Genomic DNA, 14,877 nt, shown 5'->3' with positions numbered 1-14,877 from the left:
TCCTTATTACTTCCATTTTGCTTTAGCATCTCTACGCTGCAGATCAAGTTTCAGAGTCTCTTCTGACATTCATTTTGGTATTTTCCTTCTTTCTTGTCTTCTCAGTGACCTTTTGCTTTCTTGTTGTGTGATGGTCTTGATGTCATTCTATAACCCTAGTATTGATATAATAGCTAAACTTTTTTTTAATCAAAAAAAAAAAAGTTTATCCTGAAGCATATAATATATAATTTCATTTTACAGTATGCCTTCATATAGTACTATAATACTTTATCTATACTTTAAGATTTATTCATAAATATACTTTCTTTTCCTTTGTCCTATTGTTTATATATATATATGTTTTGCTTGTAAATATGCTATAAAGATGTGCATAACTCCCTAGTTGTACAGTTCCCCTTATAGTCATGTTTGTTGTTTCACTGAAAACTGAGTCAAAGTGTGAGTTGATTTCCATAATTCTGAAGGATGACAAGGGCCATGGTCTTAGGTGTTCTACCAGTCTATCTCCAACAAGTATTCTTGTCTTTTAGTGAATTTGTATTTTGTTCCTCATTTTTCTCCCAGCCTACCCTGGACCTTTTACTGTTAATCCCTTTCTGTGTAGCTGTTAGCTATAGCTGCTCACCATCTAATTCTTCTGGGTCTTGAAGCCTGATTTTCTCTTAGTTCTTTCTTTAGTCCCTTGAACAAATTGTTTCCATGCATTTTTTTACTTTTATATGCTCTTTTTTCCTTCAGATAGTTGGAGACCAATAGTGGTACCTTAGGTGGCTGCTCATGAGATTTTAAGACCCCATTCGCTGTTCACATTCAAAGTAGCATGTTTTTGTGGACTATGTTATGTCAATTAAAGGTCATCCTGGTGTGGTGCTGTGGGTTAATGCTCTGGACTGCACGGTTACTTTGAACTGTATTGTAGGCGGTTCCACCTCACCATCCACTCCTCAGAAACCCTATATAGGGTTGCTATGAGTCAAAACCGACTTAATGGCACTTAACAATAACAGCAACATACTTCTGATGACTGTGTTTCCATCTATTTAACCCTTCTCTAAAGACTCTCACTCTTAGGTTTATATGGAATCAAAACAACAGTTTTGGTATCCTCTAGTTCGTGTTAGGTGCTGTCAAGTTGGTTCTGATGCATAGCAGTCCTATGCAAAACAGAACAAAACATTACCTGGTCCTGCATCATCCTCACAATTGTTTGAGCACACTTCCCATCTCTTTTGGGATGCTCTTTGAGCATTCTGGTGTTCTTCCAAGACAGATTTGTTTGTTCTTCTGTAAGTTTGTGTTACTTCCAAGTATTCTTTGCCAGTACCATATTACAGATTCATCAATTCTTCTACAGTCTTCCTTATTTATTGTTCAACTTTCACTTGCTTATGAGGGCATTAAAAATACCATGGTTTGAGTCTAGATCACCTTAGTCCTCAAAGTAACATCTTTGCTCTTAAACACGTGAAAGAGGTCTTTTGTAGCAGATTTGCCTAATGCACTACTACGTCTTTCGATTGCTTGAGTGCTGCTTTGGACCCAAGCAAAACAAAGTCTTTGACAAATTTATTCTTCTCTCCATTTATCATGATGTTACTTATTGATTCAGTTGTCAGGATTTTAGTTTTCTTTACACTGAGGTGCAATCCATACCGAAGACTGTAACCTTTAGTCTTCATCAATAAGTGTTACAAGTCTTCTTTACTTCAAACAAGTAAGGTTATATCATTTACGTATCACAAGTTGTTAAGAGTTTTCCTCCAATCCTGATTCCACATTCCTCTTCAAATAATACATCTAGGATTATTTGCTCAGCATAAAGATTGAATAAGTAGTAGAAAAGGGTACAATACTAATGCATACCCTACTTGATTTTAAACATTCAATATCTCCTTGTTTTGTTGCCTCTTCATCTATCTATAAGTTCTTCATGAGCACAATTAAATGTTATAGAATATCCTTTCATCACAGTGCTATACATAGTTTGCCATGATCCTCATAGTCAACAGCTTTTATATAGTTAATAAAGCATAAGTAAACATCTCTCTGGTGTTATCTACTTTAAGACAAAGTCCATCTGATGTTTGCTGTGTTACACATCCTCTTCTGAATCCAACTTGAATTTCTGTCAGGTCCCTGTTAATGTATTGTTGAAAATATTTTTGCAGTATATTCAACAAAATTTTAATCAGGGGTATCCTCTGGGGATTCATTGTGTTTTTTATTATTATTTTTTAATGTTGTTTGAGATTATGGGGAAGAAAGAAGGTTAATGTGGGATAAGACTTATGATGGGGTATAGTTTTCCAACAAAATTTTCACTGGGCAGCTCTTATTACCCTTTAAGAATAAGCTGGTGTATTACCATGATGGATGAAAAAATTCTGCAGATGAAAAATTTCTGTCTTTTTTCTCACCAATTTTCTTAAAACTTTTTCTTAACAATCTTTTATGATCAGCCTGTGTCCTTTGATAAAATCTATCCCATTTGGGATCCCAAAATACAGTCACCTTACTTTCTGAATTGACCTCTCTGCTTTTAGTTTAACTGGTCTCACAGATCATTCTGGAAGCCATTCTTTTTCTTGTTTTGAAGTGCTGTCAAGTTGGTTTCGACTCATAGCGACCCTATACAGAGTTTCCAACGAATGGCTAGTGACTTTGAACCACAGACTTTGTGGTTCAATCTGACCTTGCAATATAGTGCTTTATTCCATCCCCACACCAGGACTTTCGCTAACATGTCTGAAAATAAGAGTGATGAAATCTTGCCATCCTGGCCTTAAAAAAGTATGGTCTATTAAGAGCAATTGAAGTATGGTGTAATAATTGTTCTTATTAGACCATATTTGTAGAGAATAGGGTGGCAAGATTTCGTCCCTGATATTTTAGACATATTATCAGGAAGTACCAGTAATGCTTTGTGTTTTAGGTGAAGCTCTCTTGAGAAGTGGAACCAGTGAAACTTATGTATGTATTATATATAAAGAGAAGTTTATATCAAAATCCTATTCACAATTGTAAGTCGGAGAGTCCCAAGTTCAAGTCAGATGAACAAAGATACTCAGATAGACAAGCAGACATGCATGTTTGGCAGATAAGAAGATAGGCTGCTGATGGCTCCCAGGATTGAAAAGTAGTGGAACAGGCCACTGTCCAAAGAATTGGATGTCAGAAGATGAGCCAGATGCAAGATCCAACCAGACCCAGCAGAAAACAAACAAGCTTTGCCTGAATGTCTAATATACTGGAAGCAGGCCACACACCCAAGGGAATAGTCTTTCTTTTAAGTTTTTATTATTAATTGATTGTTAGATTACATGGGATAACATTGGTTTTACACTCATCTTTTCATTACAATGATGACAAGCTCCTCTGTGCATCATCATTCAACAGTATTTGCTTCTAACCCCTTTTTTATTTTTGGATTACACAAAAAATCTCAGGAATATGCAATCATTTAAGCAATGAAAAGGCACATTCTACAAGCCTGCCTCCTGGCCACCAGCACACAGCCTTTCTCTTTCCATGGGTCTAGAGTCCTTGCCTGCTCTCCATAACCTCATCTCTACCTCCTTCTCAGGTGTTGCTACTTCTCTGGATAGGGTTCCACATTCTGCTCATGTTCTTCTCCCTTGATGGTCCTAAGATCCTCTGTTCCTGGAATGTAAGAATTAACTACTCCCCTTTTTTGTTACAAAACTTCTATCTTTACAGTTGTGACAGTTGATATCGGTCATATAACAATTATTCACTATTGAATCATAAGAATCTTATCCCCATCTCCTTTCACCACACCTGTCTAACCAAGAGAAAACTATTCAGTGGGGATTCTGCTTTCCCCCACATACTCTGAAACTAAACTCCTCTTGAAAACTTGTAAGTCAGTCACTTCATGCCTTTATAGTTCTCCCCATTTTAGGTAGCCAGTGTCTAAGTTGCCTGTCCCTATCAATCCTGTATACAGAGGGGTTAGGAGTGATCCTTGATGTGAAGACTCCTTCCATCTCAGTTAGTATTTTAAACTACTATATCCATAATGTATACAAAGGGGATAGGAGTGATCCTTGATGTGAAGACGCCTTCCCTCTCAGTTGGTATTTTGAGCTACTACAACCATGTTGTTGTTGTTAAGTGCTGTCGAGTTGGTTCCGACCCATAGCGACCCTATACAGGGTTTCCAAGGGTGTAAATCCTTACGGGAGTAGAAAGCCTCATATTTCTCCCGCGGAGCGGCTGGTAGTTTCGAACCGCTGACCTTAAGGTTCGCAGCCCGATTCGTAACCACTACGCTACCAGAGTCAAGTTCATCAAAGTGTACCAATTTATACTTGTTTCCTTTATCACAAATTGTGGGTTTTTTTATCTTCCTCTAGTCATGTTCTGATCATCGAGCCATCAAAGCTAGGTCAAATGGGTACAATCTACAAGTTTGGGCATTCTTGTGCGTCTCCCCTCACTTTATGTCAGCTGGATGCTTCACTCTCAGTTCTAGCCCTCCATAGCTATGTCCTTGTCCGTGGGCTCACAAGTCTCCAGGTCTCACCACACTCAGACCAGCCAGTCCTTCCTCTTCTCTCTCTCATCTCCTAGTCGACAGTAGTCTGTGGAATGTGGTCTAACTCAGCCCATGTCTTCATTGCTGCTTTTCCCCCTCTTCTACTCACTTGCAGATCAATGATGTCGCCAGAAAGTTTACATGCCTGCTCGTATGTTCCCTTTGAGTTTCAGTCTTGGAGCAGGGTTTGTCCTGAAGGGACTTTATTGCTTGCCTTGATGGCTCCCCGCCGAACAACTTGCTTATTCTTGTAGTAGCCAATCAGATTGCCATTTTTGTTTAAGATTTTTCCTTCTGATGTTTTCTTTCAAGAAGTATCTGTGTTCCTTTATCTGCTCTAGGCTGGTCTGGTTGTTCTTTCAAGTAGAAATGTCCCATCTCAGAAGGTTCTGGATGGGGCTCAGGATTCCATGTAAGAGCCTGTATGCTATCAATACTCTGCAAGAAGCCTATTTCACTGGGAACATTCTAGAATCCCTTTTAGGTATTCTGGTCATGAGCTTACAAGCTTTCTATAATCAAGGAACATCCTTTCAATTGATTCGTTATTGTATAGCAGAACTCATCTTAGATCTCATTATGGGGATAACTACATCTTAACTGAAAATTCTGGCCCCGTCATGTTGACATAAAACCTTAAGTATCACTGTCTACCACTTGTCAATTCGATCTGCTGGTCATGTGGTCCAAGTGGCAGAGTGGCTTGCAAGGCAGTCTGAGCCTGTTGCAGAGCCTTCTCTTGTTCTGGTACCACTCAAAATTAGAAGCTTTTCAAGTAAATTAATTAATGGGCCAGAGTGGTGGTGATGTACTGTGCTGTGGAATTGGATCCAACTCATAGTGACCTTGTGTAGGTTTTCCAAGACTATAAATCTTTACAGGAGTAGAATAATACACCCAAATGAAGGATATGTTGCCTCCAAAATTGAAATCGGCCTACCAGGCATTATGCTTCTTTTCTAGATGTGGGAGGGCTAGATGCAATAACTCATCCTTCACTTAGTAGGGATAGCTCAACATTAGCAACATCGCTGAACTTCTAGAAATTTCACTACGGTGAGAGGTGCTTAAATTTTTAGTAGGTAAATTCCCCACCATCTAGCATTCAGATGTTGTACCAATAAGTCTAGAGTCATTGATAACTTCTTTCTCACTAGATCCAATTAACATAATGTCATTCTAAGTGATCTAGCAAAGTTGTGATCTCATTCCTGTTCTTGATAATTTCTTAAATCCATATCCTGAAAAAAATCTGTGTTTTATTTTTACTTTACACATACATGTATGTCTTTTTTTTTTTATTTAGGAATATGATTTCTCTGCCTTGTTAGACCATTAATTCATTGGGAAAAACACAGCAAAGGAAGAAATAATCACTATCTATTTTATTTCAGCTCATGGCAACTCCATGTGCATTGGAGTATAACTGTACTCCACAGGGTTTTTAATGGCTGTGACCTTTTTGTTGCCAAGCCTTTCTGCCAAGGTGCTTGTACATAAATTTGAATCACCAGCCTTTTGGATATTAGTTGATCAGTGAACTGTCCAAACTCATAATAAACTCAATAATATATACTGACTATATGAGTGATTTATTCAGTACTTCTGTATGTCAGTTAATGAGCTCTGATGTCACTATAATACTGTTGGATTGGTAGCCATATGGTTGGAGGTTCAAATCCACCAGCATCTCTTTAGGAGAGAGATGAGGCTCTCTGTTCCTAGGACGATTTACAGGCTTGGAAACTCTAGACATGGTGTTGCCAGTGTTGGGATTGACTGGATGTCATTGGGTTTACTTTTTTGCTTTAATTCTTCACCTCATCATTTACCACCTTGATTATTTTGTAGTTCTGATGTCAGATGTCCTTCCAATTATTAGTAGAATCATTCTTCTTCAAAACTACCGTTATAAGTTATCTCCCCTAAAACCCTCTTTTCCTTATAGGATAAAATCTTCATTCATTTTTGCCAAGCCATCCCTAACCTCTTGCTTTAAATGTACAGTGTCTTAGTCTGTGTTCTCTAGAGAAGCAAAACCAGTTAAGCTTATATATAAAGAGAGGTTTCTATCAAGGAAATGGCTCACACAGTTGTTGTTGTTGTGTCCCGTGGAGTCCATTCTGACTCACAGTGACCCTGCACAGGGTTTCTAAGCCTGTAAATCTTTACGGGAGCAGAAAGCCTCATCTTTCTCCCACGGAACAGCTGGTAGTTTTGAACTGCTGACCTTGTGGATCGCAGCTCTAAATACCACCCATACCCATTTGTAGGATTAGTAGACATTTACTAGGGTTGGACATGTACTTCAATCAGTGTTTTTCTAATTGATGTAGATGGTTCAGGAAACACTTTGTTGGTATTCAAAGTTAGTCTTTCTGTATTCAGTGCCTACCACCACATCTGATGCCTAGCACCGTGTCTACGATATAGTAAAAATATGGATGGAATGATGAAAGATGGCAAATAAGATTTAAAACAATACTATTAATCACACCTCTTCCTTTGTATCGATGTTTTGTAACATAGAATAGTTTCGATAAAAAGATTTTTTTTTCCCTTTGGTATAATTTTCTCCTTAATATACAGATAAACATTTATAAGGACACTGAAAGATTGTTGTTTTCTTTTTATCCAGGGGCCTGAATTAATGAATAAATATGTTGGTGAATCTGAAAGAGCAGTTAGAGAGGTAAGGTGATTCTGCGCTAAGGGGAACTCTGCATAATGAATCACATTTCTATCCTTCTGTGTGGTTTTCTTTTAATTTTTTCTTTCATATGAGTTATTTATTGTTGGACTTTGAAATTTCTAAATAAAAATTTCTAGTGATGCATTTTTTTTGCGGGTGGCACAATATTGTTTTGTTCCAAAAAATGCAGCTTTGATCGTCTGGAGTACTTTGTTGTTTTTTGAACATGTCTTGTAGTTTCACTAAATAAAGCTACCTTTAAAAAGAAACAAACAAAAACTCTCTGCTTAGTTAAAAAAAAAAAAAAAGCATATATACACCTACAGTGGAGAATGCACACTTTCAATAAGATTTAAATCCTTGAAACAGGACAACCCTTTAAATTGAATAAATTTAATACAGTGAAACCCATGAGAGGCTGAACTCAATGGGACTGCCTGACCTTTCCAGGTCTTGCAAGTTCTCCAGCTTAGACAGGGTGTAGTCTTACCACTTTCCATCACTTGTTTTCGTGGAAAATATTTATGTTTTCCTCTCTGACAGATTCCTCCCTTACTCAGGTTAGAGCTATTGCAGATTTCCTGGGAAAAGCTGACCCTGTGTAAGGTGGACACCTATCAAGGAAGGAAAATTCAAATATTTCCCTCTGATAGAGTGAAAGGAAAGTGGTTACAAGTGTACCCTGTAAAGGCAGAACTTTGCAAGACTCGGAAAAACAAGGCAGTGCCATAGATTTACAGCTATCACACATTTTACTGTACAAGGGGCTTCAAAAAGTTAGTGGGAAAGTAGAATTACAGATAATGGAATTTTTAAGAAACTTTTTGTGAGTAGAGTGAAGATTTACATTCAACAAATCATACATGTTGCAGCTCAGTGATGGCACTTCTCTCTGTATAATAGCAGTTACCCATTTTCTCCAATACTTATTATTTCCAGTCCACCCTCATTCTTACTCCTTCTCAACTCATATCCTTAGGCAAATGTTGCCCTTTTGCTCTTGAATGGATGACATTTCTATGGTGAGCAAACCTCACTAGTGTTGTTGTCCCTCCCCTCTTATACCTATCCACTGCTTGGGAGAAAATTGGGCCATGAGAGTGAGTTCTGATCCAGACCTAAAGGGTAGCCCAATGTCATAGTCTCAGTTTCCTTCAGTTTCTTTCCAACCAGTGTAAGTGTGGTCATTTTTTTTTGGTACTTTAGTGGTTAATTTCACATTGTTTCCTACTCTATCCGGGACCTTCTAATGTGATTCCTTTTAGAACAGTTGGCAATGGGGTACCACATAGTTCTTCTGGTCTCAGAGTTGTGGTGACTGATGTTCACATATTCTTCTGATCCACTGGATAAATTAATCCCAAGCAACTTTAGTTTTCATCACTCTTCTTTCTTCCTCACATGGAAAAGACCAATAGTTGCACCTTAGGTGGCCACTCATGCATGAGCTTTTAAGATCCCAGTTGGTATTCATCAAAGTAAGATATAGAACATGGTCTTTGTGAACTATGTTATGCCAATTGACCAAATTGTCCCCTGAGACTATGGTTCTGAACACCAAGGCACAGAAACTCATTGTCTTTAGATGTTTAGTAATATCTAAAAAGTTTTCCTCATTTTGACCCCTGTGTACACCACCATATTCATAGATATGTTTGCAGCAAAGGTACCCAAGTACAAATACCCTCTTTCAAACTCCTATGTTTGTGAGTATACTTCGATTCGTCCTCTCATACCTGTTCAGCCTGTGTATCTGTCCATATATCTATGTGTAGAAAATGGTTGTTCCAGGGTTGTATATATAACAGTATTTACCTCTATCCCCTTTAACCCTTGTATTCTTATCTGTTTTCTTACCTGTCTTCATCATTCTTCTGCCACCCTCCCTCTTCTTGTATATTGCCCTCCCCATCTCCCAAGTTAACGTGTATCTAATCTCTAGCTAGGGAATTATTCCCCCTTCCCTCTCCTTCCCTTCTCTTCCACTCATGGCAGTCATCAAATAATGTTTGTTTTAGCATGAAAACATTTTCTTGAGTTTGCATTATTTATTTATTTATTTTACAATATTTGTCCTTTTGTGTTTGACTAATTTCACTCAGCATAATATCCTCCAGGTTCATCCATGTTATGAGGTGTTTCGCAGGTTCGTGGTTATCTTCAACATTTTGATGTATTTTATATGTATGTATACCACAGCTTATTTATCCATTCTTCCACTGATGCATATTTAGGCTATCTCCATCTTTTTGTTGTTGTGAGCAGTACTTTGATGAACTTGGGTGTACTTATATCTATTCATCTCATGGCATTTATTTCATGGAAATGTATTCCAAGTAGGGGGATTGCTAGGAGTCCTGGTGTGACTAGAAGTGGTCTGGTGCTGAAGGATAAACACCAGTGTGCAAGGTCGGTTTGAACCACAGATTGCTGATTCAAACTTACTAGCTGCTCCTCAGAAACCCTACATAGGGTCGCTATGAGTTGGAACGGACTCGACAACACTTATCAACAACAGAAGGATTGAAACACTGCCAAGTTCTGTCATAGTCTTTGCTTTGTTTGAGCACATTATTGCATTCACTGGGTCAGTTCACATCATTGAGGGTCTTAGTCTGTTTTGCTGACCCTTTACTTACCAAGCATGATGTCCTTCTCCAGTAACTGGTCCCTCTTTATAACATATCCAAAATGTGTGAGACAAAGTCTGGCCATCCTTGCTTCTTAGGAGGGTTCTGACTGTACTTCTTCCAAGATAAATTTTTTAGGTTTTCTGGCAGATTATTGCATATTCAATATTCCCTGTCAATGCCATAATTAAAAAGAAGATGAAAACTTTATAATGACTTTGTCACCATTGATTAAAATGTGAAAATGCCAGTATTTATTATTAACGTTTTGGTAACTTGTTTTGTATTTTTATAGTCATATTGCGGAGGTGTTATCATTCATTGGTCACATGTTTGTACGCTAGTGACTTGCATGTTGTTGTGATTTTGGAAGCTATGCAACCGGTATTGTCAATACTAGCAATGTCAAAATAGTGGACAGGTTTCAGCTGAGATTTCAGATTAAGCATGCTAAGAAGAAGGAGAGGCAGACTACTTTATGAACGTTTAGCCACTGAAACCTGAATAGCAGTAGAACTTTGTCAGATATAGTGCTGGAATATGAAAATATTATCAATAGTACCCAAATATTTTCAGATAACAGTGCTGGAAGATGAGTCCTTCAGATTAGAAGGCACACAAAATATGACTGGGGATTCACTGCTTCCTCAAAGTAGAGTTGATGGTGATTGACCGTGATGTTGCAAATGTAAAGCTTTTGGGACCTTCGTTTGCTGATGGGCTTGACTCAAAATGAGGAAAAACAACTGCAAACATCCATTAATAATTGGAACATAGAATGTATGAAGTATGAATGTAGGAAAATTAGAAGTCATTAGAAATGAAGTGGAATGCATAAATGTTGATACACTAGACATTAGTGAGCTAAAATAGACTGGTATTGGCTATTTTGTATCTGATAGTCATATGGCGTATTATGCTTGGGATGACAAACTGAAGAGGAATTGTGCCACATTCATCATGAAAAAGAATATTTCAAGGTTTGTCTCGGAGTACAAGTACTGTCTGTGATAGAAAAATATCTGTACGCCTGCAAGGGAAACCCGTTAATACCACAACTATTCATGATTACCCTAGCCACTAAGGCCAGTGATGATAAAATAGAAGAATTCTACTAACTTCTTCAATCTGAAATTAATCAAAAATGTGATCAAGATGTATTGATAATTTCTTATAATTGGGATGCTAAAGTTGAAGAGAAGAATAAGGATCAATGTTTTGAATATATGGCCTAGGCAATGGAAATGATACTGTGGATAGCATGAAATAATTTTGGAAGGAATACATAGAGTCACGGTACCAAACACAAGTAGTTGATGTTCAACCATTTTAAGAGGTAGCATATGATCAAGAGCCAGTGGTACTGAAGGAAGAAATCCAAGCTGTACTGAAGGCCATGGCAAAGAACAAGGCTTTAGGAAGTGATGGAATGCAAATTTCAATCTTTCAACACACTGATGTAATACTGTAGACACTCATTTAGGCCAAGATATTTGGAAGACAGGTACCTAACCAACTGATTGAAAGAAATCCGTTTTTGTGCCCATTCCAAAGAGAGGTGGTCCAATGGAATTTGAAAATCATTAATATCATATACAAATACAATGTTCTTAAAGATAATTTTTAAATGGCTGCAACAGTTCATCGACAGGATACTTCCAATTCAATTGAGGATATTGAATGACAGAGATAATTGCTGATGTCAGATGGATCTTGGTTGAAAGTAGAGAATACCAGAAAGATGATTATCTGTGTTTTATTGACTTTGCAAAGACTATGGATCATGACAAGCTGTGGATAACACTGCAAATAATGGGTGTTCCAGAACATTTAATTGTGCTCTTGAGGAACCTGTACATATAGGCAGTCATGTAAATAGAAAAAAGTGACACTCAGTGGTTAAAAATGAGGAAAGATGTACACTAAGGTTGTATTTTTTCACATATGTATTCATTCTGTATGTGCTAAGCAAATAATCCTTGAAGCTAGATTATATGAAGCACATGATATTATGACTGGAAGAAAACATTAACAACCTGTGATATGCAAATGATTCAGTCTTGTTTGTTGGAAGCAGAAGGACTTAAAATACTTATGGATGAAGATCAAAGACCACAACCTTCAATGTGGTTTGTACCTCAATGTAAAGACAGCAAAAAACTCACAACTGGACCGATAAATAACATCATGATAAATAAAGGAAAGGTTGAAGTTGTGAAAGGCTTCATTTTGCTTTGGTATCTACTATGAACACTTATCAAAGCAGCAGTCAAAAAATCAAATGATGTATGTATTGCATTAGGCAAATCTGCTACACAACACCTCTTTAATGTATTTAAGAACAAAGATACCAGTTTGGGGACTAAGGTGTGCCTGATCCAAACCATGGTATTTTCAATAAACTTACGGGCTTCTGCAAGTTAGACAGTGAATAAGTAAGACCGTAGAAGAATTGATTCATTTGAGTTATCGTGTTAATAAAAGTACCGTGGAATGCCAGAAGAACAAACAAATCTGTTTTGGAAGAAAGTATAGCTATATCAAAAGAAGCCAGGATGGCAAGATTTCGTCTTTCACACTTCAGACATGTTATTAGGAGGTCCTAGACTCTAGAGGAGGACTTCACGTTTTGTAAAGTGGAGGGTCTTCGAAAAAGAGGAAAACCTCAGTAAGATGGATTTGCACAATGGCAAGAGCAAGAGGCACAAGTTTAATAACAGTTGTGAGGATAGCACAGGACTGGGCAGGGTTTTATTTTGTTGTTCATGTATAGATATGTGTCAGAACTGACTAGACGGAACCCAACAACTGAAATTGCTTAGGTGACACGTGTTCAAATTTCTATGTATGCTACCTCCTTCTAATTCATTTATACATTTTACCTTTTGGTCTTGTTTCAGGTGTTGGTTATCTATCTAGTTGACTTTTGTTAAAACTAACATGTAACGCTTATAATTTTTATCAGTTTCTGTTTTGTGTCCTGGCTTTACGTCAACCATAACTTTCCCTAAGAAATTTAGTACATATGGGTTAGGTATGTGGGCTTTGATTATGTTGTTATCCTTGTTAAGTGCCTGCGAGTTGGTTCTGACTCATAGCGATTCTGTGTAGAGTTTCTAGGGAGTGGGTGGTGAATTTGAAATGCTGACTTTGCAGTTCAAACCAACCTTGTGATCAAGTACATTATCCCGCAGCACCACACCAGGACTCCTTGGATATCTTATATTTTAATCTAAGATTGATTTTAAGCTTTCATGGTTGTTCTTTTAAACATATATTTATGATTATCAGTTATTATTGTTAAGTGCCATTGAGTTGGTTCAGACTCACAGCAACCCTGTATAGGGTTTTCCAGGAGCATTTGGTGAGTTTGAACTGCTAACCTTGGAATTTAAACCAGCCTTGTGGTTTTGTGCTTATCCTGCCTCTCATTTGCTGAGCTCTTAGATTTCACACGTGTGCCAAATTTTTCACTTTTTTAATTCAGTTCCTAATGTAGGCTTTTATGTTCTTAATGTAAATATTTATTGCTAATTCCTTTTCATAGATGCTGAAATTTATGTATAGAGAAGTAAAGTCATTTTATGAAGATTGCTTGGCTAGAAAGTAGTAGAACTAGAATTTTAATTAAAATTATCTTTCTAGCCTAACTGCTTAACTAAGCTGCCTCCTACACATCTATGGATTGGTAGTCTTTTCTCTTTTATGAGTAATGCGCTACACTGCAAAGTCGCTTAGAGCTGCAAGGTTGGCGGTTCAAGCTCACCAATTGCTCCTCGGAAACCCTATACAGGGTTACTATGGATCGAAACTGACTCAACTGCACTTAACAACAACCATGGAAAAACATACTTTGAAATCCATTATGAAGTTCTTCTTTGGCAACTATTACAGGTTGTACAAAGTGATCTAACTGGTTGACTACAACATAATAGAACTAGTGCTAAATTCAGTTTCAAGCTAAAATGAACTACAGAGTTTTATAGAGCTTATTGACCTTCAGCTAATGAGCCTCTCTCTCTCTCTCTCTATTAGATCTTCCGAAAAGCGAAAGCAGTGGCTCCTTCTATTCTTTTCTTTGATGAACTTGATGCCTTAGCAGTTGAAAGAGGCAGGTAAGAGCTATATAAGGACTATATATAGGATGCTTTTAATTCAAATTTTGTTTATTAATTTATTTGGCATAAAAGATAACTTTTCCTTTGTTATTACATGCTTTTTCTTAAAAAACACCAATATCCATGTTTCAGATATGAATTAATTATAATAATTTATTGTCTATAGAGAGCTTGAACAACTGCTTATCAAGCTTAGTGCTGTTATGTACATATATTTAATATGGTAAACAAAGTCGAACTGAGCATAATTGTTTAATATAGTAGAACCCAATTATCATAAAAGATGTTATTATACATGTTTTAATATTCTCTAGAATGAATCATGTTTCCTAATATATAGTTAAAATATAAAGTAGTTTTGATCTTTTTTGTTGTTGTTTTTGTCTACAGTTGTTTATTGGTCCTTTAAGTAATATACACTGCAAGTTCTTAGTGTTTGATAATGTTTATTTATATACTTTGTTCATAGCTTCTTCATATATATATTTATTAATGAATGCTTGCTGATGGTAATTACATTGTTAGAAACCAGCTTGTAAACCCTAATATCAAATGTGATATGAAGTGTTGCTGTTACCTTTCTTTCTGGATAGAGTTGCCTTATCTGATGAGTATATAAATATAGGATTTCTATCACTTGGGGGTTCAAACTCACCAGACATTTTGTAGGAGGAAGATGAGGCTGTCTGCTCTTGTGAAAATATAGTCTCAGAAACTGTGTATAAGTTGCTGTTGTCAGGTGCCATCGAGTTGGAACCGACTCATAGCGACCCCATGTACAGCAGAACGAAACAATGTCCGATCCTGGGCCAACCTCACTACCGCTGACACACTTGAGTCCATCAATGATGCCACCTGGCCAATCCATCTCGTTAG

General features: G+C 37.2%; 1 protein-coding gene across 1 annotated transcript in view; it reads left to right on the top strand.

Annotated features, from left to right (window-relative positions):
* The window catches only part of SPATA5 (spermatogenesis associated 5), a 520,157-nt gene that overhangs the window by 158,329 nt on the left and 346,951 nt on the right, over positions 1 to 14,877 (top strand). Inside the window, exons 13-14 of the mRNA XM_006866265.1 lie at positions 7,200 to 7,253; positions 13,919 to 13,998. Of these exons, the coding sequence (XP_006866327.1) occupies positions 7,200 to 7,253; positions 13,919 to 13,998 (134 nt within the window). The remainder of the gene's footprint in view (positions 1 to 7,199; positions 7,254 to 13,918; positions 13,999 to 14,877) is intronic.

Source organism: Chrysochloris asiatica, unplaced genomic scaffold (genome assembly GCF_000296735.1).
Source record: "Chrysochloris asiatica unplaced genomic scaffold, ChrAsi1.0 scaffold00088, whole genome shotgun sequence".
Classification (NCBI taxonomy): domain Eukaryota; kingdom Metazoa; phylum Chordata; class Mammalia; order Afrosoricida; family Chrysochloridae; genus Chrysochloris; species Chrysochloris asiatica.
This window is presented reverse-complemented; position numbering and strand designations above follow the sequence as displayed.